The following is a 27,611-nucleotide window of genomic DNA, read 5'->3' as shown; positions in this document are numbered from 1 at the left end:
AAAAAAAAAAAAAAAAAAAAAAAAAAAAAGAACTACTTGGAGAAAGATGAAATGAACCAATAAACCGGTAGGATCGGAATTTGGGAGCACTCTTCTAGTTAACACTATAGGTTCCCAATTACAATGTACGTAGGAATTGTCAAACAGACTTGCAACCAGAGGACCTTTGAATTCATTACAAGTCCTCTGTCTCTATTGCTGTGATACTTAAGTATCTATCTGTACTCACTAGGACTGTGCTTATGTACACAACTGTATATATCTGTTTGAAAAGATTTCCGTTTCAGTTGTTTCAAAGCTGTCCCCATTGATCTGCTAACAGAGCTGAAGCTGCCCTGGGTAATATTCTTGCTTTTTGTTTTCTTTTGTTTTTCTAACATGTTAAGTTTTTAAGTACTTCATACTTTAATATTCTCAAAAATACCACCTTTATCACCTGGTGGACTGTTGCCTTATGGAAGTTAATATTCTCCAGAGTGAAGAGTAAGGGCCCTGTGGAAGCCAACCTGCAGGCCTCCTCTATGGGAACACAAAGAAGCTATGGAGACTGCAGTGGAGTGATGTGAGGGAGGGGAGCACATCAGGAGCCCAGGTCAGAGAGGAATCTGCCTATGCATCACTCATACGTGCACTCACTACCTCTGGGGAGCATCTAAGTAGCTACTAATACTGGCTGCTGCTGGGAAGTTGGTGGTGGGGTAGGCAGGTGGGGAGCGTTATGTTAGCAAAGAGACATTCCCCTGTATTCTCTCTTGAACTAATTCTAAATTTTCTTTTTTTTTTTTTTTTTTTAAGACGAGGTCTCATTCTGCCAACCAGGCTGGAGTGCACTGGCAAAATCAGCTCACTGCAGCCTCAAACTTCTGGACTCAATCAGTCCTCCTGCCTGAGCCTCTAGAGTAGCAGGGACTACAGGCACACATCACCATGCCCGGATAATTTTTGTATATTTAGTAGAGATGGGGTTTCACCATGTTTGCCAGGCTGGTCTCGAATTCCCGACCTCATGTGATCCAACTGCCTTGGCCTCCCCAAGTACTGGGATTACAGGCGTGAGCCACTGTGCCCAGCCTCCCTTATGCTTTTATACATGTTCTAAATTTTCAAAAATTCCTCTAACATTTTAATTTTTTTAAATTTTAAGCATTTTGTAATGTTTTAAATAAATTATAATCGATAGTTTTATTATGCTAATCAGTAATTAGATTATACTAAATCTTAAAACTTCTGTAACAGTTCCATTCTTTTTTAATTTTTTAAAATTTATATATAATATATAATAAATATGTATTCATGGGTATATAAAATTTATATATGTGCGTATACACACACACATACACACACTCTCTCTCTCTCTCTTACATATAGAGATGAGGTCTTGTCGTGTTGCCCAGGCTGGTCTCCTGAGATCAAGCAATCCTCCCACCTCGGCCTCCCAAAGTGCTGGGATTACAGGCATGAGCCACCTCGTCCGGCCCAGTTTTCAAGGTACTGCCACTCAATAAAAGTGGCTTAATGGACATAGAATAGGTTTACTGAAAACCTAAAAATGTGCAAAATAAACAGAATAGTGCTCAAGTTCACTACTTGATCATAGAACAACTAAGTTAAACAAAAAATTCATTCAAAGTCTTTAATATTTTTAGAACGATGATCAAAGCAACATATTTTCAATTAACTCCATCTAACTAGCTATTTTCAGAAATCTCTCAGGAATTCATTATTCTCTATGTAAAATGCACTATGCTCTACACAAAAATCAAAGGTCAGGCCGGGTGCGGTGGCTCAGGCCTGTAATCCCAGCACTTAGGGAGGCCGAGGCAGGTGGATCACGAGGTCAAGAGTTCGAGACCAGCCTGGGCAACATGGTGAAACCCCCATCTCTACTAAAAATAAAAAAATTAATCAGGCAGTGGTGGCGTGTGCCTGTAATCCTAGCTACTCAGGAGGCTGAGGCAGGAGAATTGCTTGAACCTGGGAGGCAGAGGTTGCAGTGAGCAGAGGTTGCAGTGAGATGACATCGCACCACTGCACTCCAGCCTGGATGACAGGGCAAGACTCACTCTCAAAAAAAAAAAAAAAAAAAAAATCAAAGGTCCTGACCCCATATTACTTACCTAGGTTCTAATATTAAAAATATTAATAATATTACAACCATTGGGAAGTATTTCCTTCTTATCTAAAATGCAAAATGGGCTGGGCACGGTGGCTCACGCCTGTAATCCCAGCAGTTTGGGAGGCTAAGGCAGGTGAATCACCTAAGGTCAGGAGTTCGAGACCAGCCTGGCCAACATGTAGTGAAACCCCATCTCTGCAAAAAATACAAAAATTAGCTGGACATAGTGCCACACATCTGTAATCCCAGATACTTGGGAAGCTGAGGCAGGAGAATCACTTGAACCTGGGAGGCGGAGCTTGCAGTGAGCCAAGATTACATCACTGCACTCCAGCCTGGGTGACAGAGCAAGACTCTCTCTCTCAAAATAAATAAATAAATAAATAAATAAATAAATAAAAGGCAAAATGTATGCCAGGAGCAGCAGCTCACGCTTGTAATCCCAGCAGCTTGGGAGGCCAAGGCAGATAGATAGCTTGAGCCCAGGAGTTTGAGACCAGGCTGAACAACATGATGAAACTCTATCTCTACAAAAATACAAAAATTAGCCAGGCATGGTGGCATGGGCCTGTAGCCCCAGCTACTCAAGAGGCTGAGGCACTTGAATCAATTGAGCCCGGGAGGTCCAGTGAGCCATGACTACGTGCCACTGCCCTCCAGCCATGGACAATAAAGCGAGACCCTGTCTTAATAAAAAAATAAAAATTTTAAAAATAAAAAGTGTAACTGCAATTAAAATTCCTAGAGTCTCACCTGAACTACTTTAGTTCATCAAAAATAACTACCTATTCTTATTTTATTCTCCATTAGTGAATTTTTCCTCACCTGTGTCCTCAACTTATGATCTTATTTGATCACAGAGCCCTAGAAGGCTTGTGGAGCATAAAATCTTGTCACAACTACTCAATTCTGCTTTGTAGCATGAAGGGAGACAATATGTAAACAAATAGGCTGGTTATGTTCCAATAAAACTTTATTTATGAAAACAGATAGTTGGCTGGATATGACCCTGAAAGCCAGTTTACTGACCTCTATCTAAAGAGCATTGTCTAACAGAAATACATAAGACACATATATAATTTAATATTTTCCAGAAGCCATGTTAAAAAAGGTAAAAATAAATAGATAAAATTAATTCTAGTATTTTTAGTTTAAATAGATTTTACTTAACCCATTATATATACAAATCATCATTTCAACATTTAATCAATATGGATTATTACTAGCCAGGTGTGGTGGCATATGCCTATAGTCCTAGCTGCTGGGGAGGCTGAGCCCAGGAGTTCAAGGTTACAGTGAGCTACGATAGTGCCACTGCACTCTGGCCTGGGTGACAGAGTGAGACCCTGTCTCTAAAAATGTAAATTAAAATAAAAAATAAAATATTACTACTGAGTTCTTTCAAAATTTTTTTTGCATGAAGCCTTCACAAATCTGATGTGTATTATACTTTCAGCACATTTCTATTCTGACCAGCCACATTCAAGTGCTCAGTAGCCACATGTGGGTGGTGGCTACCAACTGGACAGTGCAGTTCTGGAGGCTATTTAAGTAAAACTCCTGAACCTTGACAATACTAATGTAAAACAACAATCTGAACAACAAAAGAAACTGCAGGCACATAATTGTACTCTACAAGTGGACAGGACAGAAGCAAAAATGCATTTCAGATTTTAAAAACAATGTTTCTCTTGGGATAGCAACTGTTACTGCTGCTTGTTTTTTGTTTTGTTTTGTTGTGTTTTTTTTGAGACAGGGTCTCCCTGTGTTGCCCAGGCTGGAGTGCAGTGGAGCGATCTCGGCTGATTCACTGCAACCTCTGCCTTCTGGGCTCAAGTGATCCTCCCACCTCAGCCTCCGAAAGTGCTGGGATTACAGGCAACGGTTACCATTTGAGGTTACCTGTTTAAAATGATTAGCAGTATAAGATACCAAAACTAACAAAATTTTATTAAATTTTATTCGCCTACTTTCAGATGACCAACATTCTCCCTCAGATAAGAGGGAAAAAACCCAAAATACCTGGTGAAAAAAAAAAAAATTGTTCCATTTTGGCAAAGCACAGTGGCTCACATCTGTAATCCCAGCACTTTGGGAGGCCAAGGTGGGTAGACAACTTGAGCTCAGGAGTTCAAGACCAGCCTGGGCAACCTAGTGAGACCCCATCTCTACAAAAAAAAAATTAAAAAAAATAAAAAATTAGTAAGGCATGGTGGTGTGAGCCTATAGTCCCAGCTACTTGGGAAGCTGAGATGGCGGGATCGCTTGAGCTCAGGAAATTGAGGTAGCAGTGAGCTATGATTATGCTGCCGTACTCAGTCCAGACAACAGAGTGAGACCGTGTCTCTTAAAAAGGACATTGTTCTTTTTTGAAAAAATTGCTTGTTGCTGGGTGCACCTGGCCAACATTCTTAATTATTTCAACATTAAAAAAAAAGAAGAAAGAAAAAGAGCGCCTGTAATCCCAGCACTTTGGGAGGCCAAGGTGGGCGGATCACCTGAGGTCAGGAGTTAGAGACCAGCCTGGCCAACATGGCGAAACCCCATCTCTACTAAAAATCCAAAAATTAGCCAGACATGGTGGTGGGCACCTGTAATACCAGCTACTTGGAGGCTAAGGCAGGAAAATCGCTTGAACCCAGGAGGCGGAGGTTGCAGTGAGCCGAGATCACGCCATTGCACTTCAGCCTGGGCAACAAGAGTGAAACTCTGTCTCAAAAAAAAAAAAAAAAGAAAGAAAGAAAGAAAGAAAACGAAAAAGAAAAAATTGCTTGTTACTATTTTTTTTTGTATTGTACATGTAGGTACACTGCCAATACTACTTGGGTTTGTTGACTGCCTTCAGGGGGAGAAAATGCTAAATTTTGGCTGGGTGCAGTGGCTCACGCATGTAATCCCAGCAGTTTGGGAAGCTGAGGCAAGCAGATTACTTGAGGTCAGGAGTACGAGACCCGCCTGGCCAACATGGTGAAACCCCATCTCTACCAAAAATACAAAAATTAGCCAGGTGTGGTGGCACACACCTGTAATCCCAGTTTCTTGGGAGGCTGAGGCATTATCACTTGAACTGGGGAGGTGGAAGTTGCAGTGCGCCGAGATTGTGCCATTGCACTCCAGCCTGGGTGACAGAGTAAGAGTTGGAGAAAGAAAAAAGAAAAGAAAAAAGAAAGAGAGAGAGAGAGGAAAGAAGAAAGAAAGAAAGAAAGAAAGAAAGAAAGAAAGAAAACAAAACCAAATGCTGAATTTCAGCTAAAGGTATGTGAAAATAAAGATACATATTTTTTTCCCATCCAAGGTCACAGATGCCATGAATTCTATTCATGGATCCCATGCATCTCTGAATCCTACTTAGGTTCAGAACCCCTGAGGGAAAGGAAAGTTTATTTATAAACTCAACTGAAAAAATGCTTCCGGCAGGGCCCAGTGGCACACACCCGTAATTCTAGCACTTTGGGAGGCAGAGGTGGGTGGATCATCTGAGGTCAGGAGTTCGAGACCAGCCTGGCCAACATGGTGAAACCCCATCTCTAATAAAAATACAAAAATTTAGCTGGGCGTGGTGGCATGCACCTGTAATCCTAGTTACTTGGGAGCCTGAGGCAGGAGAATCGCTTGAACCCAGGAGGCAGAAGTTGCAGTGAGCCAAGATCTTGCCATTGCACTCCAGCCTGGGCAACAGAGCGAGACCCCATCTCAAAAAAAAAAAAAAAAAAAAGGCAAACACGTCATAGAGATAGAAGGTCCAGATTTTCTACTCTGCCCCACAAATAGCTACATCTATTGTATTAGACTTTACATATTTGAAATCATAACACAAACTACAGAGCACAAAGCAAATATAGTAAACGCTGAAAAGATCCATTACAAATCCAAACTGAATGTTAATATTTTGTTAGTATAAAACCACTACTTGAATGCCGAATCTGTAGTTATTAGCATTACTAAACCTACAATTTGCATAAAATACTTTGCAAATTACGCATCTTATTGTTAATCTAAAATTGCTATACACTGTGCTCTGACCTAGTAATTCAGCCAACTACAGGTTTTAGTAAAAGCGCTAGGGATCCAAATGTGTCCACTCCAAAGTGTCCCATCATGGAACATTAATTATTCACCAAATGTGCTTAATAGCACTTTCTAAACTATAAGCTCCATGCAAATATTCAACATTGTTGGGAGAGGATTCATACAGCACTATTAAAATCCCTTGAAATTATAAAGTATTAACAGTAATAAGTCACAGAAACACTTTAAAAATCACTACAAATTTATAATTTACCAAACTCTATCAAACAGGTAACGCTTCAAATACTGAAAATTATTTCGCTTCCTATAAATTGATATTATCTTTAAATAGTAGATTATCTTTAAAATAGCAGATTTAAAGAAACAGCAGAAGACAATTATAGTACATCCATAAATTACTATGCAGACATTAAAAATTATATCTTTAAATCTTATTCAAAATGTTCCCAGTAAGTGATCACAGAATCCAAAACTGCAAATAGCATATAATCCCAATTTCATCTATATAAAAATATGAGCTGAAGAAGCAAATAATAAAAAATTAATTTCGTTCTGGTGGAATGGTGTAATCCCAGGGTATTTAGTGTCTCTCTTATACTTTTAGATGTTTTCTCTATTTTCAACAACATCCCTGTATTTTTTTTTTTTTTTTTTTTTTGAGACGGAGTCTCGCTCTGTCGCCCAGGCTGGAGTGCAGTGGCGCGATCTCGGCTCACTGCAAGCTCCGCCTCCCGGGTTCGCGCCATTCTCCTGTCTCAGCCTCTCCCCGAGTAGCTGGGACTACAGGCGCCCGCCACCACGCCCGGCTAATTTTTTGTATTTTTAGTAGAGACGGGGTTTCACCGTGGTCTCGATCTCCTGACCTTGTGATCCGCCCGCCTCGGCCTCCCAAAGTGCTGGGATTACAAGCGTGAGCCACCGCGCCCGGCCCAACATCCCTGTATTATTTACTTATAATCAAAAAGGTTTTACATAGCATAAAAATACAATCCACTTAATGTAGGTATTTTTCACATAGGTAAAAAAAATGTAATCCCAGTTTCTTGGGAGGCTGAGGCATTATCACTTGAACTGGGGAGTTACATGTTATTAGCATGTAAGAGAGAAAATTTTCAGGGGCTCTAAGTCCAAATAGTCTCCCTCACAACTGCTGTGCATTCTGAGCACACTTCAGGAGCCAATGCTTGTCTTCGCAGTGTGTGCAGCTCCCTCGCCCTCCTGGTCTCTGGCACTATCCACAAACCATCACGGAGTAAGGAGTCATTGTTTCTCTCCTGCCTATATATGGACATGGTCTGTATTAACCGGATTACTGACCAAAATGAGCCTATGCTGGGACAAGAAGTCTATCAAGCCACAAGAGAGGTGCTCTGAAGTGAACTCGTAAGAGCTGGATGGCACTGACAGAAAACTCTGGCTTCTTTTGGCTGGCCAGGGTTCAGCGTGCATTTCTAGGTACCCAATTACATCCATTGGATGCATCTTTTGGAGCGAAAGTTATTGGCTTATTAAGCAAACCTAGGATTTTTTTTTTTTGAGACAGAGTCTCGCTCTGTCACCCAGGCTGAAGTGCAGTGGTGTGATCTTGGCTCACTGCAACCTCCGCCTCTCAGGTGCAAACAATTCTCCTGCCTCAGCCTCCCAAGCAGCTGGGATTAGAGGCACCCACCACCACGCCCAGCTAATTTTTAAAATATTTTTTGTAGAGATGGGGTTTTCCCATGTTGGCCAGGCTGGACTCGAACTCCTGACCTCAAGTGATCCGCCTGCCTCAGCCTTCCAAAATGCCAGGATTACAGTGTCAGCCACCTCACCCAGCCAAATTAAGCAAACCTGTGAGTTCTAAAATGGCCTCTGAGAGGGTGTGCGGAAAAGAGGTCCTATCAAACACTAATACTGGGACTATAAATTGGTAATCACACAGGAGGGCAATTTGGTAGTATCTATTAAAATTAACTTGTCACCAATGACCCAGCAATTCCACTTACCCTAGCGAAATAATCTCAGGTGTGCATAAGCAGGCATGCAAGAATCTGTACTGAAGGACTGTTTTTAAGAGTGAAAAACTGAAAACAACCAAAATACCCATCGTGCTCAACTGAATAATGGCGCCCACCAAAATGTCCACCTACTAATCCTTGGAACCTGTAAATGTGACCTTAGATGGCAAAAGGGACTTTGCAGATGTGATTAAGTTAAAGAACTTGAGATGGAGGGATTATCCTGTATTATCTGGGTGGGCCCTAAATGTACTCACAAGGGTGCTTACAAAAGGGATGCGGGAAGAGTGGGTCAGAGGAGAAGGCGATGTGATGACAGATGAGAGAATGCAGTAACATACTCTGAAGATGGAAGAAACAGCAACAAGCCAAGAAATACAAGTGGCCACAAAAAGCTGTGGAAAAGGCATGGGAACAGATTCTCCCCTAGAGCCTGCAGAAGGAACCAGACCTACCAATGCTTGACTTTTAGCCCAGTGAGACTCATTTCAAACTTCTGACTTCCAAAAATGTAAGAGAATAAATCCGTGTTGCCTTAAGCCACGAAATTTGTGATAATCTGTTAACATGGCAACAGGAAACTAAGATACTCATCAATAGGGAATGTCTAAATAAAACTGTGGCATTTCTAGAGTCTTGTGCAGCACTTAAAAATAATGTGGTAGATATATATATGGAGACATAGAACGATCAAAACATATCCTTGAGTTTAAAAAAAAAGCAAGTTACAGAAAGATATGTCTAGTATGACATCTTTATGTAAAAAAGAAAAAAATAGAATGTGTTATATACACACCAAAATTTTAAAATGGTCTTGAAGAATACACACGAAAAAATTGTCACTAATTTAGCCAGGGCAAGAAGGACACAGAGATCCAAATTAGAGATGGTGCTTAAAAGGGACTTCAGTTTTACCTGTTATTTCCATTTTGTCAAGAATGTATTCATGTACTACTCATAGTTTTTTTTTTTAATTAATAGATTCATAAGCTATGCTTAAAATGCAGGATCAAAATAAAAGTTACACAATTTCTGCAATCTTCTCTCCTATGCGTTTGTCCCATAGTTGATCACCTGCTGTTATTTACATTTGTCTACAACTATTGACTAAACATCTTGTAAAGCAGACTACACTCCTTGTGTTTACCCCACAACCACTGTTGTAAAACAAGAGGGAAATGTGGGGAGGGGAAAGCATGGGGCACTTTTGGCAATTGACAGTCCTTTCATAATTATCACCACAGTTACCTTCAGACCTAGGAAAGAAGAGATGCATGACCACCCACCCAGCATCTTGAGCCAACAGGTGGTATTTTATGACAGTAAAGATGGAAGCCAAGAAGATAGATAATAATCAAAGCTGATTTATTTAGCAAGACCTTAGGTACACAATTGGAGAAAAACTGAAACAGAGACTGTCTATTATCTCATCTGCCTAGCCATATTGCAAACAAATTGGAAAGGAAGAAAATTCCAGCCAGGCGTGGTGGCTCACGCCTGTAATCCCAGCACTCTGGAAGGCCGAAGTGGGTGGAGCACCTGAGGTCAGGAGTTCAAGAGCAGCCTGACCAACATAGTGAAACCTCGTCTCTTCTAAAAATACAAAGTTAGCTGGGCATGGTGGCACATGCCTGTAATCTCAGCTACTTGGAAGGCCGAGGCAGAAGAATGGCTTGAACCCAAGAGGCGGAGGTTTTAGCAAGCCGAGATCACGCCATTGCACTCCAGCCTGGGCAACAAAAGAGAAACTCCATTTCAAAAAGAAAAAAAAAAGGAAAGAAAATTCCAGCCAGGTGCAGTGGCTCACATCTGTAATCCCAGCACTTTGGGAGGCCAAGGCAAGCAAGTCACCTGAGGTCAGGAGTTCGAGGCCAGCCTGACCAACATGGAGAAACTCCGTCTCTACTAAAACTACAAAATGAGCTGGGCGTGGAGGTGGGCACCTGTAATCCCAGCTACTCGGAAGGCTGGGGCAGGAGAATTGCTTAAACCTGGGAGGCGGAGGTTGCGGTAAGCCGAGATCGTGCCATTGCACTCCAGACTGGGCAACAAGAGAGAAACTCTGTCTCAAAAAAAAAAAAAAAGAAAATTCTGCAGGGATCACCAACTAAACAAACAAACAAAAAACGATTCCACTACTATAGAAAAAATTATGTTGATGGGATAGTTTTGCTTTCAAATACAATAGGCAGCTGGCTGAATATGCATAAAATAACTTCCAAGCAACATAGCACCTTATAAAGAGAGTCAATACACTTTAAACATAATCACATCTTTTTTTTTTTTTTTTTTTTTAATATTTTGGTGTCAGGGAATCACTCTGTCATGCAGGCTGGAGTACAGTGGCACAATCATAGCTTACCGCCTCTTCCAGCTCCTGGACTCAAGTGATCCTCCCACCTCAGCCTCCCAAGTAGCCAACCATGCCCAGCTAATTTTTTTTTTTTTTTGAGATGGAGTCTCGCTCTGTCGCCCAGGCTAGAGTGCAGTGGCGCAATCTCGGCTCACTGCAAGCTCCGCTTCCCATGTTCACGCCATTCTCCTGCCTCAGCCTCCTGAGTAGCTGGGACTACAGGTGCCCGCCACCACGCCCGGCTATTTTTTTGTATTTTTTTAGTAGAGATGGGGTCTCACCGTGTTAGCGAGGACAGTCTCGATCTCCTGACCTCATGATCCGCCCACCTCCGCCTCCCAAAGTGCTGGGATTACAGGCATGAGCCACTGCACCTGGCCCATGTCCAGCTAATTTTAAAATGTTTTGTAGAGATGGGATCTTGCTATGTTGCCCAGGCTGGTCTTGAACTCCTGGTCTCAAGCAATTCTCCTGCTTTGGCCTCTCAACTGCTAGAATTACAGGCATGAGCCACCACACTCAGCTCACATCCATCTTATTATTATTATTATTATTTTTGTTTGTTTTTTTTTGAGACAGGGTCTGGCTCTGTCACCCAGGCTGGAGTGCAGTGACACAGTCTTGGCCTACTACAACCTTTGCCTCCTGGGCTCAAGTGATTTTTCAGCCTCAGCCTCCTGAGTAGCTGGGACTACAAGTGCATGCCACCACGCCCAGCTAATTTTATTGTATTTGTTTGTAGGGACAGAGTTTTGCCATGTTGTCCAGGCTGGTCTTGAACTCCAATCCACTCCTTGCCCTCCCATAGTGCTGAGATTACAGGCATGAGACACCATGTCTGGCCACCTCCATCTTTTTAATTCTGACATTAGCCCTATCATTATCCCGCTCTTTTAGATGATGACAGTGTAACATAATAGTTCAAGAATATGGACTCAGGGCTGGAATCAGACAGATCTATTTCAGCCTTAGCTTTGCCACTAACAATCTTACCTTTGTCAAGTTACTTAACTTTTGTCTGTGCCAGTTTCCTCATTTATAAAATAAATAATCCTTGGCCAGGCACGGTGGCTCACACCTGAAATCCCAACACTTGGGAGGCCAAGGAGGGTGGATCACTTGAGGTCAGGAGTCAGCCTGGCCAACATGGTGAAACCCCATCTCTACTAAAAATACAAAAAATAGCCAGGTGCAGCGGCACGGGAGTTACTCGGGAGGCTGAGGCAGAAGAATCACTTGAACCCAGGAGGCGGAGGTTGCAGTGAGCCGAGATCACGCCACTGCACTCCAGCCTGGGCAACACAGTAAGACTCCATTTCAAAACAAACAAACAAAACAAAACAAAACAAAAAAAACAAAAATAATAAAAATAAAGATAATCCAGTACGAACCTCATGTCTTTTGTGAGGATTAAATAAAATAATGGATGTGAAGCACTTAGCACAGAACGTGCCACTCAATATGCTGGCGCTGTTGTCGTGGGAGTGGTAGAGATAGTGACAATGATGACTAAGAAGATGCACCAGAAGATAACTAGGGGCTGGGCGCGGTGGCTCACACATATAATCCCAGCACTTTGGGAGGCTGAGGAGGGCAGATCACCACCAGAGGTTAGGAGTTCCAGACCAGCCTGGCCAACACTGTGAAACCCTGTGTCTGCTAAAAACATAAAATTAGCCAGGCATGGTGATGCACCAACTACTCGGGAGGCTGAGGCAGGAGAACCACTTGAACCTGGGAGGCGAAGGTTGCAGTGAGCTGCGATCGTGCTATTGCACTCCAGCCTGCGTGACAGAACGAGACTCTGTCTCAAAAAAAAAAAGTAACTAGTGATTTCTGAAGGTATGGAATTTGGCCAGGTGCAGTGGCTCATACCTGTAATCCCAGCACTTTGGGAGACTGAGACAGGACGATTGGTTGAGGCCAGGAGTTCACAACCAGCCTGAGCAACACAGCATTACTCCATCTCTATAAAACATTAAAAAATTAGTAGCACACCTGTAGTCCCAGCTACTCAGGAGGCTAAGGTGGGAAGACCACTTAAAGCACAGAAGTGAGGCCGGGCGCGGTGGCTCACGCTTGTAATCCCAGCACTTTGGGAGGCCGAGGCGGGCGGATCACGAGGTTAGGAGATTGAGACCACAGTGAAACCCCGTCTCTACTAAAAATACAAAAAATTAGCCGGGCGTGGGCTACTTGGAGAGGCTGAGGCAGGAGAATGGCGTGAACCCGGGAGGCAGAGCTCGCAGTGAGCCGAGATTGCGCCACTGCACTCCAGCCTGGGCGACAGAGCGAGACTCTGTCTCAAAAAAAAAAAAAAAAAAAAGCACAGGAGTGTGCGGCTGCAGTGAACTATGATCACACCACTGCTCTCCAGCTAGTGACAGAGTGAGAACCTGTCTCTAGAAAAATATGTTTAAAAAAAGGTATGGAATTTGCCCAAGGTCACACAGCAAGCAAGGAGCAGAGCTAGAATTTCAATCCCAGTTTGACTCTTTAAACCTGACTTTAACTTCAAGGCAATACTGACTCCCACAGCCCTCAAATACTTCATTCTCATTTTACAGCTTGAGCCAGACAAGCCTGAAAGCCTGTTGGGCCTTTTGCCCAAGCTCACAGAATACTGCACCAAGATTCAGTGACTCCTACTACAGTGCTCATTAATTGCATGGTAATCAACACTACTGGTGAACAAGGGTAGTTTATTCACTTATTCATTAACTCATCCAAATCTAGAATTCTATAAAAGTACATAAACACTTTCCAAAGGATTTTGCCCAAAGGATATATAGGCTAGCAGTGTCCTCCTAGGAGAATAGACCAACATAAATCTAAATATCATCTCAAAGATTTCACTTGAATATATGATAAGTATTTAAAGCCTTGACGATTTCAGCTGATCAACTTCAAACCCAAATGCCCCTTTTCTTATTTGGCAAAACAAAATAATAAACAAAAACCCTTTGCATCTATTAGGTTTCATTTGTTAATTAACATATAATTGGCATACAGTAAACTGCACATATTTAAAGTGTGTGATTTAATGAGTTTTGACATACATATACAAATGTGAAACCATCACCACAATCAAAATAGGGAAAGAGCCATCGCCCCAAAAGTTTCTTCATGCTCCTTTATACTCCGTCCCTCTCATCCTTTCCTGCCTGCCTCTATACCCAGGCAACCACCACAGATTAGTCTGCATTTCTAGAATTTCATAGAAATGGATTCTTACAGTATGTACTGTTTGTCTGGTTTCTTCCACTCCGCATAAATCCATGTTGTGAGTACCAACGGTTCACTCATTTTTGTTGCTGAGTAATACTCCATTGTATGGATGTAGCACATTTGTTTATCCATTCACCTGCTGACGGACATTTGGATTGTTTCCAGCTTTGGACAATCACAAATAAAGCTAACTTGAACATTCATGTTCAAGTCTTTGTGTGGTGTGGGGCAGGGTGGAGAGGGAGTACTTACAAGCAAACACAATGAAATATGAGAAGCACTAACCAAAATGCTTAAATTTAAAATGAACTTCAACTGTGGAGTAAGAAATAGCTTAGCTACCTTAGGTAAGTCAATCAGCTTCTCTGTCAACACTCCTTTTTTTTTTTTTTTTTTTTTTTTGAGACGGAGTCTCGCTCTGTCACCCAGGCTGGAGTGCAGTGGCGCAATCTCGGCTCACTGCAAGCTCCGCCTCCCGGGTTCACGCCATTCTCCTGCCTCAGCCTCTCCGAGTAGCTGGGACTACAGGCGTCCGCCACCACGCCCGGCTAATTTTTTTGTATTTTTAGTAGAGACTGGGTTTCACCGTGGTCTCAATCTCCTAACCTCGTGATCCGCCCGCCTCGGCCTCCCAAAGTGCTGGGATTACAAGCGTGAGCCACCGCGCCCGGCTTGTCAACACTCTTATATACGATGCCTGCTTGTTCCCAACTGCGGTTTGTAAAGAAAAATGGAATAGGAAGCAGAAAGCTTTTGGAATTCCCGCAAGTAAGCTATTCCTTTTTTCCCCCTCTTAAATTCCCTTTTTCTTAAAAAGAATAATGTTCTATGAAATGCAATGCAAAATGCAATAACATTTGAGATGTTATTTTTGAGTTATTGCTTTTTTATTTCTTTTAAATGTATATTTATTTCAACATTTAAAAAAATTTCCTAAGCCGGTCGTAGTCGCTCACATCTGTAATCCCAAAACTTTGAGAGGTAGAGGCGGTTGGATCACTTGAAGTCAACAGTTCAAGACCACCCTGGCCAATATGGTGAAACCCCATCTCTATTAAAAATACAAAAAAAAAAAATATTAGCTGGGGCGAGGGTCGCCTGTAATTCCAGCTACTTGGCAGGCTGAGGCAGGAGAATCCCTTGAACCTGACAGGCAGGGGTTGCAGTGAATCGAGATAGAGCCATTGCACCCTAGACTGGGCAACATAGCAGGACTCCTGTCTAAAAAATAATAATAATAAAAATTCCTATATGCCTTTTGCTTTCTACTAGCAACATAAAATTAAAATAAATACAAACGGCTACTTTTTTCTTTTTTTTTCTCTTTGCCTTTTTCCACATGTTCTAACAAATGGCTATTTTAAAGAACAAGAAAAAGCCTCACTCTGCATTCTTTTGTTTTGTTTTGTTTTGTTTTTGAGACGGAGTCTCACTCTGTGACCCAGGCTGGAGTGCAGTGGCGTGATCTTGGCTCACTGCAAGCTCCGCCTCCTGGGTTCACACCATTCTGCTGCCTCAGCCTCCCGAGTAGCTGGGACTACAGGCGCCCGCCACCACGCCCGGCTAATTTTTTGTATTTTTAGTAGAGACGGGGTTTCACTGTGTTGGCCAGGATGGTCTTGATTTCCTGACCTCGTGATCTGCCCACCTTGGCCTCCCAAAGTGCTGGGATTACAGGCGTGAGCCACCACGCCCGGCCACACTCTGCATTCTTAATTCACTCATAGTAAGATCCAAAGCCCTCACCTACAAGTATCTACTTGATCTGTATCCCCTGCTCCCCATCTCTCCTCTCCCCTTTAGCTTACTGGGCTCAGAGCTCCAAATATGCTGAGGGCGCTTCCCTCTCAAGGACTTGGCTCTTGCTGTCGTCTCTGTATGGGATGTTCTTTCCCGGGTAGCCATATGGTATACTCCCTCCCTCCCTTCAGGTCTCTGCTCAAAAGCCATCCTGGGCTTTCCTTTCGTGTCCACCCTATATAAAACAGGACAGGCTGGGTGCGGTGGCTGATGCCTGTAATCCCAACTCTTTGAGAGGCGGAGGTGGGCGGATCACCTGAGGTCCGGGTTTCAAGACCAGCCTGACCAACATGGTGAAACTCGTCTCTACTGAAAATACAAAAATTAGCCAGGCGTGGTGGTGTGTGCCTGTAATCCCAGCTCCTCAGGGGGCTGAGGCTGGAGAATCGCCTCAACCCGGGAGGTGGAAGTTGCAGTGAGCAGAGATGGCACTACTGCATTCCAGCCTGGGAAACAGAGTGAGAATCTCTGTCTCAAAAATAAATAATTAAAAATAAAATAAAATAAAACAGGACAGTTGGCTGAGTGCAGTGACTCATGCTGAGCACTCTGGGAGGCTCAGGTGGTAAGATCACTTGAGGCCAGGAGGAATTCAAGACCAGCCTGGACAATATAGCAAGGCCCCATCTCTAACAACAACAAAAAAATTAAAACGAAAAAACAGAGCTCTCTTTCCAATGTTCTCCATCTCTTTACTGAGCTATACTTTTCTCTTTTGCACTTATCATTTGCCTCTATGTCATGTTACATATTTGTCATTGTCTATATCATCCCACTAAATTATAAGCTTTTTGAGGACAAGGATTTTATTTTATCCACTGCTATATGCCCAACATCCAGGATGGTTGGCCCAGCTCACTCTAAATTCCACCAATACTTGTTGAATGAATTAGTTGATTAAACATTATTTATTGCTTAAAAAAAAAAAATCTGTTTAGAAATTTACTGGGAAGAGGCCAGGTGTGGTGGCTCACGCCTGTAATCTCGGCGCTTTGGGAGGCTAAGGAAGGCAGATCATTTGAGGTCAGGAGTTCGAGACCAGCCTGGCAGACATGGTGAAACCCAGTCTCTACTAAAAATACAAAATTAGCTGGGCATGGTGGCACATGCCTGTAATCCCAGCTAATTGGAAGGCTGAGGTAGAAGAATTGCGTGAATCCGGGAGGTGGAGGTTGCAGTGAGCCGAGATCGTATCACTGCACTCCAGCCTGGGTGACAAGAATAAAACTCGGTCTCAAAAAAGAAAGAAAGAAAGAAAGAAAAAGAATTTACTGGGAAGAAAAATTTTAATTCAAATACTCTGGATCTGCTTAAATTAAAATACTAAGTTCATGTTGATCTACTTCTTAGGAGGGATTCTTTCTTTAGATTGACTTTGATTAGCGCTTACAGGGTGAACAGAACACTGGAATCCAAAGGCAGAAAGGCTAGGGTCTAGTCATTGCCCTGCCACAACTAGCTATGCTACAGTGACTAAGTCATAACCTCATCTTCTGATCTCTGAGATCTGATCTCAGAGAACTTCTTTCTAAAATGAGGGACATTCTTATCTCTAAAGTCTCTCCTGCTCTAAAATTCTAAGACTCTCTCTCTTTTTTTTTTGACAGAGTCTAGCTCTGTTGCCCAGGCTGGAGTGCAGTGATGCGATCTCAGCTCACTGCAAGCTCCACCTCCCGGGTTCACGCCATTCTCCTGCCTCAGCCTCCCGAGTAGCTGGGACTACAGGCGCCCGCCACCACGCCCGGCTAATTTTTTGTATTTTTTTTTAGTAGAGACGGGGTTTCACCATGTTAGCCAGGATGGTCTCAATCTCCTGACCTTGTGATCCGCCCGTCTTGGCCTCCCAAATTGCTGGGATTACAGGCATGAGCCACCGCGCCCAGCATAAAATTCTAAGACTCTCTACTGCACTCTTCTGCAGTAAGGTTGCCAGTCATAAATTAGTCAACTTGAGTCCCGTCCCTCATAATCCAAAAGTGTCAACTGAAGGATTCTATATATTATAAAACTCTGTGGAAAATGGCCATTATTCACCCAGATGTCTACTGGAAGGAGAGGCTTGAAACACTATTTCATAGGTGTGGTGGTATTTCGAAAGATAGCTTTTAAAAAATTAATAAACCGCCGGGCACGGTGGCTCACGCCTGTAATCCCAGAACTTTGGGAGGCCAAGGTGGGCGGATCATGAGGTCAGGAGATTGAGACCATCCTAACACGGTGAAACCCCATCTCTACTAAAAATACAAAAATTAGCTGGGCGTGGCGGCATGCGCCTGTAGTCCCAGCTGCTGGGGAGGCTGAGGCAGGAGAATGGCGTGAACCCAGGAGGCAGAGCTTGCAGTGAGCTGAGATTGTGCCACTGCACTCCAGCCTGGGCAACAGAGCGAGACTTATCTCAAAAAAAAAAAAAATTAATAAACCATGAATCTTCCTCAAATATGAAAAAGAAACAGGTACTAAAAGAAAATAGAGATTCTTCTGTAGCTAGTTATGAAATTTAAAATAATTGCAAATACAAATACTATACATGCATGGAGGCAATAAAATATTATGATGAGGAGCAGATGTGCAGTGAACAGAACTAGGTTGATGTGCAAGCTCTTTATGTGCTCTTGAGCAAGTTGAATACCTACTCTGCACTACCTTCATCTGTACAATGAGTGCAATATTTCCAATTGTTAGGCTCTTTTGAGAATTTAATAAAATAATGCCTGACATGTAGGATACATTTAATCAATATTATTAAGTAATTAAATATGTACTGGGCGTGGTGGCTCATGCCTGTAGTCCCAGCACTTTGGGAGGCCGAGGCAGGCGGATCACCTGAGGTCAGGAGTTCGAGACTTGCCTGGCCAACATGGCAAAACCTTGTCTCTACGAAAAATACAAAAATTAGCCCGGCATGGTGGTGCATGCCTGTAATCCCAGCTACTTGGGAGGCTGAGGCAGGAAAATCGCCTCAACCCGGGAGGCGGAGGTTGCAGTGAGCTGAGATCAAGCCACTGAATTCTAGCCTAGGCAACAGAGAGAGACCCTGTCTCAAAATAAAAAATAAAAAATAAAGATTTTATATATATATATGAAGGCACCCACACAAACACAAATCTAATAGCCACAAAAACATTCTTAGCTATCTATTTCTCCTGATACCATGGAGCCTGTATAACATGGAAAGAATGAAACAAGTTATTCACTACTACCAGTCATAAATGTTTATCACTCATACACATACTAGTTTCTGAGAAATCAGACCATAAATTTAAAAAGCAATTAAAAAAAAAAAAAATCTAGCAGGCCAGAGAGGTTCTTTCCTTTGAAAACCACTCTTCTGTGGAAATAGCTGACAAATTCATGCAATACATTTATAAACATTTCAGGAAAACCAACTTAACAGCACAGATATTTTAACTAATCCTACTCTTTCTAATCCTAAAAATAAATAAATTACATAAATAACATATATGTATAAATTTTGGTTCTGTCAACTTGGATTACTCTTTAAGAAACAAAGAGCATAGGCACAGCACAGTGGCTCACACCTGTAATCTCAGCACTTTGGGAAGCCAAGGCAGGCAGATCACTTGAGGTCAGGAGTTCCAGACCAGCCTGGCCCAACATGGTGAAACCCTGTCTCTACTAAAAATACAAAAATCAGCTGGGCGTGGTGGCGCGCGCCTGTAATCCCAGCTACTCGGGAGGCAGAGGCAGGAGAATCGCTTGAATCCCGGAGGCAGAGGTTGCAGTGAGCAGATCGCGACACTGCACTCCAGCCTGGACAACAGAGCAAGACTCGGTCTTGGGGAGAAAAAAAAGAAAAGAAAGAAACAAAGAGCATCCACTTTCCACCTTTCACACACAACACAGCCAATTAAATCAAAAGATTCCACTATCATAGCATAATACCCCTTGAGTTTTCAGGCAGATAAGACACTCAGACACACCTTGCTTTTTATAGAACAGGCCCAAATGAGACACAATTCCATGTTAGGAATTCCCTACCAACCATATCCTCTTTTTGGTGACTAGATTGTAAAATAAGTCAATTAAGAGTTCACAACGGAAGTGCTGAAGAAACCGCAAATCCAGACACAAAAATACAGTGGAACGTATTCGCATCTCAAGCACGTCCAAATGTCTCGGCCAATGTGATCCGATCACTGCCGTTTCCAGAAACACACAGTAATGGCTTTTAATTCATTTCTATAAATGTTCGTTGTGCGTAAAGCCAAACGGCACGCAAAACCGCAAAACACAAAAGATCCCTCGCATTCCGTTTATAGCCAGAAGATAGGCCATCCTCTCTGCGCCCTACCCCAGAAAGCTCTCCTTAACGGCAGTAAAAATTTGATGACACCCCATACTACCTACACATCAAAATGTCATCCCACAAAGTGGAGGGGGAGCAGTGTCAGCATCCGCTGGCCTCCATGAAACGATACTGCCGGTATTCCCACCTCTAGGCAAACACGAACCCAAGTGAAGTCGATGGAAAGTTCCCACCAACCAGGCATATTTGGTTCCCTTCTGTCACCAAGGCCAAGCAGCTCAACTAATGAGATCTGCTGTTGCACCTGCCACGGCTCTGAACCCGGGATGCTCGGCGACCCCCGGGCACACAAAAAGGCCCTGCGGCCTAACGCGCCAGTGACCCTTCCCCGAGAGTGCATGGAGGGCCGCTGGAGCATCCCTCTCGCTGTCCACATCGCCCGCTTCCCTCACAAAGGCCCCGTGTCAATCCATCCGAGACACAACACAGAGAAGTTGTTGGATTGCCCATCGCGGACCCGCAGCTGCCACTACCCTCTCCTGGAAAAAAAAAAAAAAACACAGAACTAGGGAAGAAAAGGGTGGGAGGGCGCACAGCGTGAAAATCAAAATGTTCCCAAAGCTAAGCAACCTGGGTGTGCCCTGGAAGTGGGTCCAGGGGGCCCGTGGGGGAGGGGAGGGAGGGCCCGGCTGGTGGCGGCGGCTCCTCCGGGGCATGAAGGCCCAGCCGGGCGCTAGTCTAATAAAATGCCGGGTGTCGGAACGCTCAAAAGAAAACCACAAATGAAATCCCCTGCGGGCGCCAGGCCCCGAGGAGCGAGGGAGGGAGGGAGAGCGGGGCGGGCGGTCTGCAGACCTGCGGCCGCGGCCCCCACCTGCCCGCCCCGCGCCCACACACACCTGCCCCGGCAGCCCCCGGGAGGCGAGGCCGCGGCTGGGGCGAAGAGGGGGCCCGACCCAGGGGCGCCAGGCGAGTGGGCCAGTCCAATGGCGGTGGCCGGGGGCCGCCTCGCTCACCTCCAGGTCGGTGTCTGCGGCCTCTGGGGCCCCGAGGATCTCGCTGGGCAGCTCGGCCAGGTCGGTGACCCGGATCAGCCCGTCGTGCAGGAAGATGGTCTCCTCCTTCACCGAGAGCCACTGCGCCGAGTCAGCGGCCGCTGCCGCCGCCGCTGCCGCGGCCGCCGACGAGCCCATGGCCCCGGCTAAGGGCTTGGCGCTGAGGAGCAGACGCCCGGCCAGGGGAAACGGAGCAGGAGCCGCCGCGATCACCAGTCCATGGCAGCGGCCGCTGCGCCCGCCAGCGGCGCCCCGCTTGCTGCCTCGCCCGTGCAGCTCCGCCCTAGGCCGTCCGAGTCGCCATCCCCCTCGACCCCGGCCCGGGAGACCCCGGCCCCGCCGCCGCCGCCGCCGCCGCCGCTGCCGCCGCCCTCAAGAGCAGGATCCGCCTCTGCCGCTAGGCAGCCAACTGTCAGTGAGACGCCATGTTGGGGGCGGGGCTCCCGGCATGCCCCGCGGAGTGGACAATACAGGCCCCGCCCGCCGCCCCGCCCACCGCTCCGCGGACCAGGCCACCCGGGTGGCCTGGATCTCCGCCTCGCCCTTCGCTGCAGCTTGCCCTCGGCCTGACCTCCGCCGGCCCCTTCTCCCCCGGCCACTCAGGGTAGCCCTGGCTCTGCAGCGCGCCAGGGAAGAGGACGCCGCCTCCCCCGTCCTGTCCCTACTCAGGTGTGCACCCCTTGCTCGGGCCCGCGCCCCCATCCTGGGCAAAGCATAGAGATCACTCCTTGTTTTCACCTTTAAATGAGATGCAAGCAAAAGGCTGGCGCAGAATAGGCGCTGCACACTTGTTCATAAGCACTTGGTAGAATCACATAGTAGGTGATTAATATTTACTGAAAAGTCTAGTACCCAGTAAGCACTCAAAACCTGGTGAAAATAAAGCGTCTGTCAACAATGCTTGATGCCCAATGCCCAACACTTAATATGTGCTCCATGAGTGGCAATTCTAATTATTGCTATGTTCATTCCATCAGTGTTCCACACTAATTGACATACACCTTAAAAATATGCTCACTAGGCCGGGTGCAGCGGCTCACACCTGTAATCCCAGCACTTTGGGAGGGCAAGGCAGAAGGATTGCTTGAGCCCAGGAGTTTGAGGCCAGCCTGGGCAACATAGGGAGACCCCATGTCTACAAAAAATAAAAATTAGCGGGGCAGGGTGGCAAGCGTCTGTAGTCCAGCTACTCGGGAGGCTGAGGCAAGAGGATCTCTTGAACTCAGGAGGTGGAGGCTGCAGTGAGCTATTATCTTGCCACTGCACTCCAGCCCGGGTGACAGAGGGAAACCCCATTCCTCCCTCCCCACCAAAAATATATATATGCCTACCAGTGCCATTTTATAAAAGCAAGAAAGGAAAACTATATGTATAAAGAAAAATGCGTGAGCAAATACACACCAGATGTTTAAGGTGGGTTGCCATGGGAGTGTGGGGCTGGTCTGGAACTACTGAGATGAGATTGTTCTCTATTACTTGTATATTTTTATCACTTAAAAAATAATAAAACACGCCGGGCGCAGTGGCTCACTCCTGTAATCTCAGCACTTTGGGAGGCCAAGGTGGGCAGATCACCTGAGGTCAGGAGTTCGAGACCAGCCCGGTCAATATGATGAAATCCTGTCTCTACTTAAAAAAATACATAAATTAGCCAGGAATGGTTGCACATGCCTGTAGTCCCAGATACTCAGAAGGCTGAGGCAGGAGAATCACTGGAACCCAGGAGGCAGAGGCTGCAGTGAGCCGAGATCATGCCACTGCACTCCAGCCTGGGCAACAGAGCAAGACTCCATCTCAAAAATAATAATAATAATAATAATAACAATAATAATAACAGGAGAACATTAAGGTGCATACCCTTTGATCCAGCAATTCAACTTTGAGGAAGTTGTCTGAAGGAAATAATCAGACTCGTAGTCAAGGATGGATATACAGGGTTGTGTAGCTCAATATTATTTACAAAAGGAAAAACTATTATCAATGTAGATGTCCAATAATATGGGGCTGGTTAACTAAAATATGATATATCCATAAGATGGAGTATTATGGCCGGGCACAGTGGCTCACGCCTGTAATCCCAGCACTTTGGGAGGCCAAGGCTGGCACATCTCTTGAGCCCAGAAGCTCGAGACCCCCTTGGGCAACATGACAAAACCCTGTCACTACAAAAAATACAAAAATTAGCCAGGCGTGGTGGTGCACACCTGTAGTCCCAGCTACTCAGGAGGCTGAGGCAGGAAGATCGCTTGAGCCCAGAAGGCAGAAGTTGCAGTGATTCAGCTAAGATTATGCCACTGCACTCCAGCCTGGGCAACAGAGTAAGACCCTGTCTCAAAAAAGGAGAAAAGAAGAGGAAGAGGAGGAAGAAGAGAACAATAAATCCAGCAGTTCAGAGTTGATCAGAACCATGGAAACAAAACAGGCAAGTGTAATGGAATGGCCATTTCATCAAATGCTCCCAAATGTCTGAGAGGGGGAGTATTATTATTCCTACTTTCAGCTGGGAAGCGAAGACTCAGTTAGATACTTTGCTCAATGTCACAAAGCCAGTAAACATCAAAGCTCAGATGTAAACCCAGGTCTGTCTGATTTTACAACTTCAGCTTCCTTATTTTGGCTGTAAGAAAACTCCATTCCTTTTTTTTTTTTTTTTTGAGACAGAGTCTTGCTCTGTTGCCCAGGCTGGAGTGCAATGGCGTGATCTTGGCTCACTGCAACCTCTTGACTCACTGCAACCTCTGCCTCCTGGTTTCAAGTGATTCTCCTGCCTCAGCCTCCCGAGTAGCTGGGATTACAGGCGTGCGCCACCATGCCTGGCTAATTTTTGTATTTTTAGTAGAGACGGGGTTTTACCATGTTGGTCAGGCTGGTCTCGAACTCCTGACCTCGTGATCTACCCGCTTCGGCCTCCCAAAGCACTGGGATTACAGGTGTGAGCCACGGCGCCCGGCCCTTCATTCCCTTTTCCAAACCTAATGACAACTATCTATCACAATGAAAAATACATATAGGCCAGATGTGGTCGCTCGCGCCTGTAATCCCAGCATTTTGGGAGGCTGAGGCGGGCAGATCACCTGAGGTCAGGAGTTCGAGAGCAGCGTGGCCAACATGGCGAAACCCTTTCTCTACTAAAAAATATATAAAAATTAGCCAGGTGTGGTGGCGTGCACCTGTAGTCCCAGCTACTCAGGAGGCTGAGGCAGGAGAATCACTTGAACCCAGGAGGCGGAGGTTGCGGTGAGCCGAGATCGCGCCATTGCATTCCAGCCTGGGCAACAAGAGTGAAACGCTGTCTCTAAATAAATAAATAAATAAACAAACAAAATTAGCTGGGCATGGTGATGTGCGGCTGTAGTCCTAGCTACTTAGAAGGCTGAGGTGGGAGGATTGCTTGAGCCCAGGAGGTTGAAGCTGCAATGAGCTATGGTTGTGTCACTGCACTCTAGCCTGGGTGACAGAGAGAGACCCTGTCTCTATTATTATTATTATTATTTTTTGAGACAGAGTCTTGCTCTGTCACCCAGGCTGGAGTGCAGTAGCGCAATCTTAGCTCACTGCAACCTCCACCTCCTGGGTTCAAGTGATTCTCCTGCCTCAGCCTCCTGAGTAGCTGGGATTACAGGCATGCACCACCACGCCTGGCCAATTTTGTATTTTTAGTAGAGGCGGGGTTTCACCATGTTGGTCAGGCTGGTCTCAAAGTCCTGACCTCAGGTGATCCACCCACCTTGGCCTCCCAAAGTGCTGGGAATACAGGTGTGAGCCACCACGCCCGGCCTATTTTATTTTATTTTATTTATTTATTTTGAGATGGAGTTTCACTCTGTCACACAGGCTGGAGTGCAATGGCTAGATCTTGGCTCACTGCAACCTCCACCTCCCGGGTTCAAGTGATTCCCCTGGTTCAGCCTCCCGAGTAGCTGGCATTACAGGTACCCACCACCAAACCCAGCTAACTTTTGTACGTTTAGTAGAGATGGGGTTTCACCATGTTGGCCAGGCTGGTATTTTTTCATTTAAAAAAAAAAATTTTGTAGAGATAGGCTCTGCCTGTGTTGCCTAGGCTGATCTCCAACTCCTAGCCTCACGTGATCTTCACACCTTGGCCTCCCCAAAGCACTGGGATTACAGGCATGAGCCACTATGACCAGCCCATCACAATTTTTAAATGCTTAGATTCAGGACTCTAACCATCTTAAATAGTTCAGATAAAATTTCTTCTGTACTTAGTCTAATTTCTTCTACTTTTAATGATATTTTAAGATCAGCAGTCAAGGTGCCCAGGAACTCTTGTCCTTCCACCTAAGTGATGAAAACAGCACAGATCTAGGGCTTAAAGTCTTTAGACTGCATAATGAATAGTCATTTAATATTTTAGCAACAGTAATTAATTAGTCATAGGACTGCATGGCTGCCACTGCACCATGATGAGGCAGCTGATGAATTAATATTTATAGAACCCCCTCCGGAAAGAAGACCATTTAGTAGGGATTTCTAGAACGGATCAGCAAGACAAAGAAAATGCCTGGTCAAAAGAACTTTAGGTTGGAAGCTACGAGGCAGAGAATCTGTATCTAGTCTTGACAACACGCATGTACACACACAAGACATTCATTTATAGGAAGGAAAGATTTATGGCTTATGACTTCCTTTCTTTGGAATCGTCATTTCTACTCTTCTATTCAAGAATGGGGGATCAGGATGGGAAAAGGAGCAAGGGAAAGTGTTGGCTGGGCAACCCTAAGTTAGAAGCAGAGAAGAAATATGAGGAAAATAGGAAGAATAGCTATGACCAGGTTGGACCTCAGTTACTCCTGGGAGGCATCTCCCCAAGAGGGAGCAGTAGGCTTGTTGATGGAGATCATCTCCCTTCTGCCCCAGCTGCTGACGTGATACTCGCTAGCCCTGGCTCAAGCTGGGGCCCCTCTGGGATTTTGCAATATCTCTCCCTTCTGCTGGCTTTTCTATACCAGCTGACTGTCTAAAATGACTTTGTAATCCTTCCTGGGTCCAAAAATATGTGAGTGTGGTGTGAAGATAAGTGGTCCTTGATAAACTTTATTCGAGCTTAAAAGTGGTTTTAGATGAGGCAGCCATGTTAATTTTTAAGGCCTTTCAAAACACCGAGGAAAAAATACACACACACACACACACACACACACACACACACACACACACAGAACCTATGGGGGAGATTGATTATTTCCATCTTACTAATTACAGTCTCAAAGAGGAAACACACACACCTACTCAAAATCTTTTTTCCAAGTGTTCTGGTAGGCCCTGTTCATATTTTTATTTCAAAGAAGATTATTTTGGCTCATGGGTGGATCTATGCGGTAACAGGGAAAAGAAATCAGATGAAAGAGATATTTGAAAACGAGGAGGGGGAAATTCTCCTTGGAGCACCACTAAATTGCTAAAACTAAAGGACGGGCCTCCACATTGATGAAAAGCCAAAAGATGAAGCAGCATTAAATGCCTTTCTCATTTGAAAAGATCAGCAGCAGGGAGCTCTGAAAGATGCTATGTCCTCCATCGCCACCTTGTGTGCCTCATAGGCCTTGCTGCACTGGGATTTCTAGTTCTGACTTGGAAATTTGCCAACATTCATCTCCTGCAAAAAAATTAGATTAAGAAAAAGTTGTGGCTGGGTGTGGTGGCTCATGCCTGTAATCCCAGCACTTTGGGAGGCCGAGGAGGGTGGATCACAAGGTCATGAGATCAAGACCATCCTGGCTAACACGGTAAAACCCCGTCTCTACTAAAAATACAAAAAATTAGCCAGGCGTGGTGGTGGGCGCCTGTAGTCCCAGCTACTTGGGAGGCTGAGGCAGGAGAATGGCGTGAACCCGGGAGGCGGAGCTTGCAGTGAGCTGAGATCGCATCACTGCACTCCAGCGTGGGCAACAGAGCGAGACTCCATCAAAAAAAAAGAAAAGAAACAAAAAGTTGTGGCTCATGCCTGTAATCCCAGCACTTTGAGAAGCTGAGGTGGGCAGATCACCTGAAGTCAGGAGTTCGAGACCAGCCTGGCCAACATGACAAAACCCCATCTCTACTAAAATTACAAAATTAGCCAGGTGTGGTGGTGCACACCTGTAATCCCAGTTACCCAGTTACCAGGAGGCTGAGGCATGAGAATCACTTGAACCTGGGAGATGAATGTTGCAGCGAGCCAAGATTACGCCACTGCACTCCAGCCTGGGCGACCTAATGAGTCCATCTCAAAAAATAAAAATAAAAAAGTTGTTAGCACAAAGGAAAAGTGGACAAAAGATATTATTGCAGAGTTTTCACTCAAGGAAAAGCAAACACTGTACATTTTTGTTCCTTCAGTATTCATTAAATGCCTACTCTGTGCCAGGCAGAGTTAGGTTTGAGGATCGAGTTCCCAAGGAGACTGGCAGCTTCCCTCTCTCATGAAAGACAGGGAGGCTACTTGGAAGGAATCATTCCAACGGGGATGAGAAGTCCGGGCACCTAGTCTGGGGGTGAGGTTCCTGGAGGATGTCGAGTTTAAAGCTAGTAACTGCTATGTATGAGTTAATGAATGTGAGGATGGTGGGGGAAACTTCAGTAGTACTATTCACCAAAAAAATCACTTACATGCAACGCAGTGTGGTGTTTGAATCACGGACTGCTTGGATTTGGTCCCAGATCTTTCGCATGTTACCATGAGGAAGTAATTCCACCTACCTGTTTCCCAGTTTTCTGGGATGATAGTGGTGGCATCTACCTTCATAAGTAAGCAAGGTTGGTT

At 44.9% G+C, this 27,611-nt stretch overlaps 1 protein-coding gene across 8 annotated transcripts in view; it reads right to left on the bottom strand.

Moving 5' to 3' along the window:
* HECTD4 (HECT domain E3 ubiquitin protein ligase 4) overlaps window positions 1–20,986 on the bottom strand; it is a 226,734-nt gene extending 205,748 nt beyond the window's left edge. For all 8 annotated transcript variants that reach the window (XR_009209060.1, XM_032168628.2, XM_058425552.1 and 5 more), the window contains exon 1: window positions 20,810–20,986. Coding sequence is in view for 7 of the 8 variants with exons in the window: in XM_032168628.2 (XP_032024519.1) it covers window positions 20,810–20,986 (177 nt within the window). In the remaining variant the exon portion in view is untranslated. The remainder of the gene's footprint in view (window positions 1–20,809) is intronic.
* Window positions 20,987–27,611: the final 6,625 nt, after the last annotated feature.

This window comes from Hylobates moloch, unplaced genomic scaffold (assembly GCF_009828535.3).
Source record: "Hylobates moloch isolate HMO894 unplaced genomic scaffold, HMol_V3 SCAFFOLD_12, whole genome shotgun sequence".
In the NCBI taxonomy this organism is placed as follows: Eukaryota; Metazoa; Chordata; class Mammalia; order Primates; family Hylobatidae; genus Hylobates; species Hylobates moloch.
This window is presented reverse-complemented; position numbering and strand designations above follow the sequence as displayed.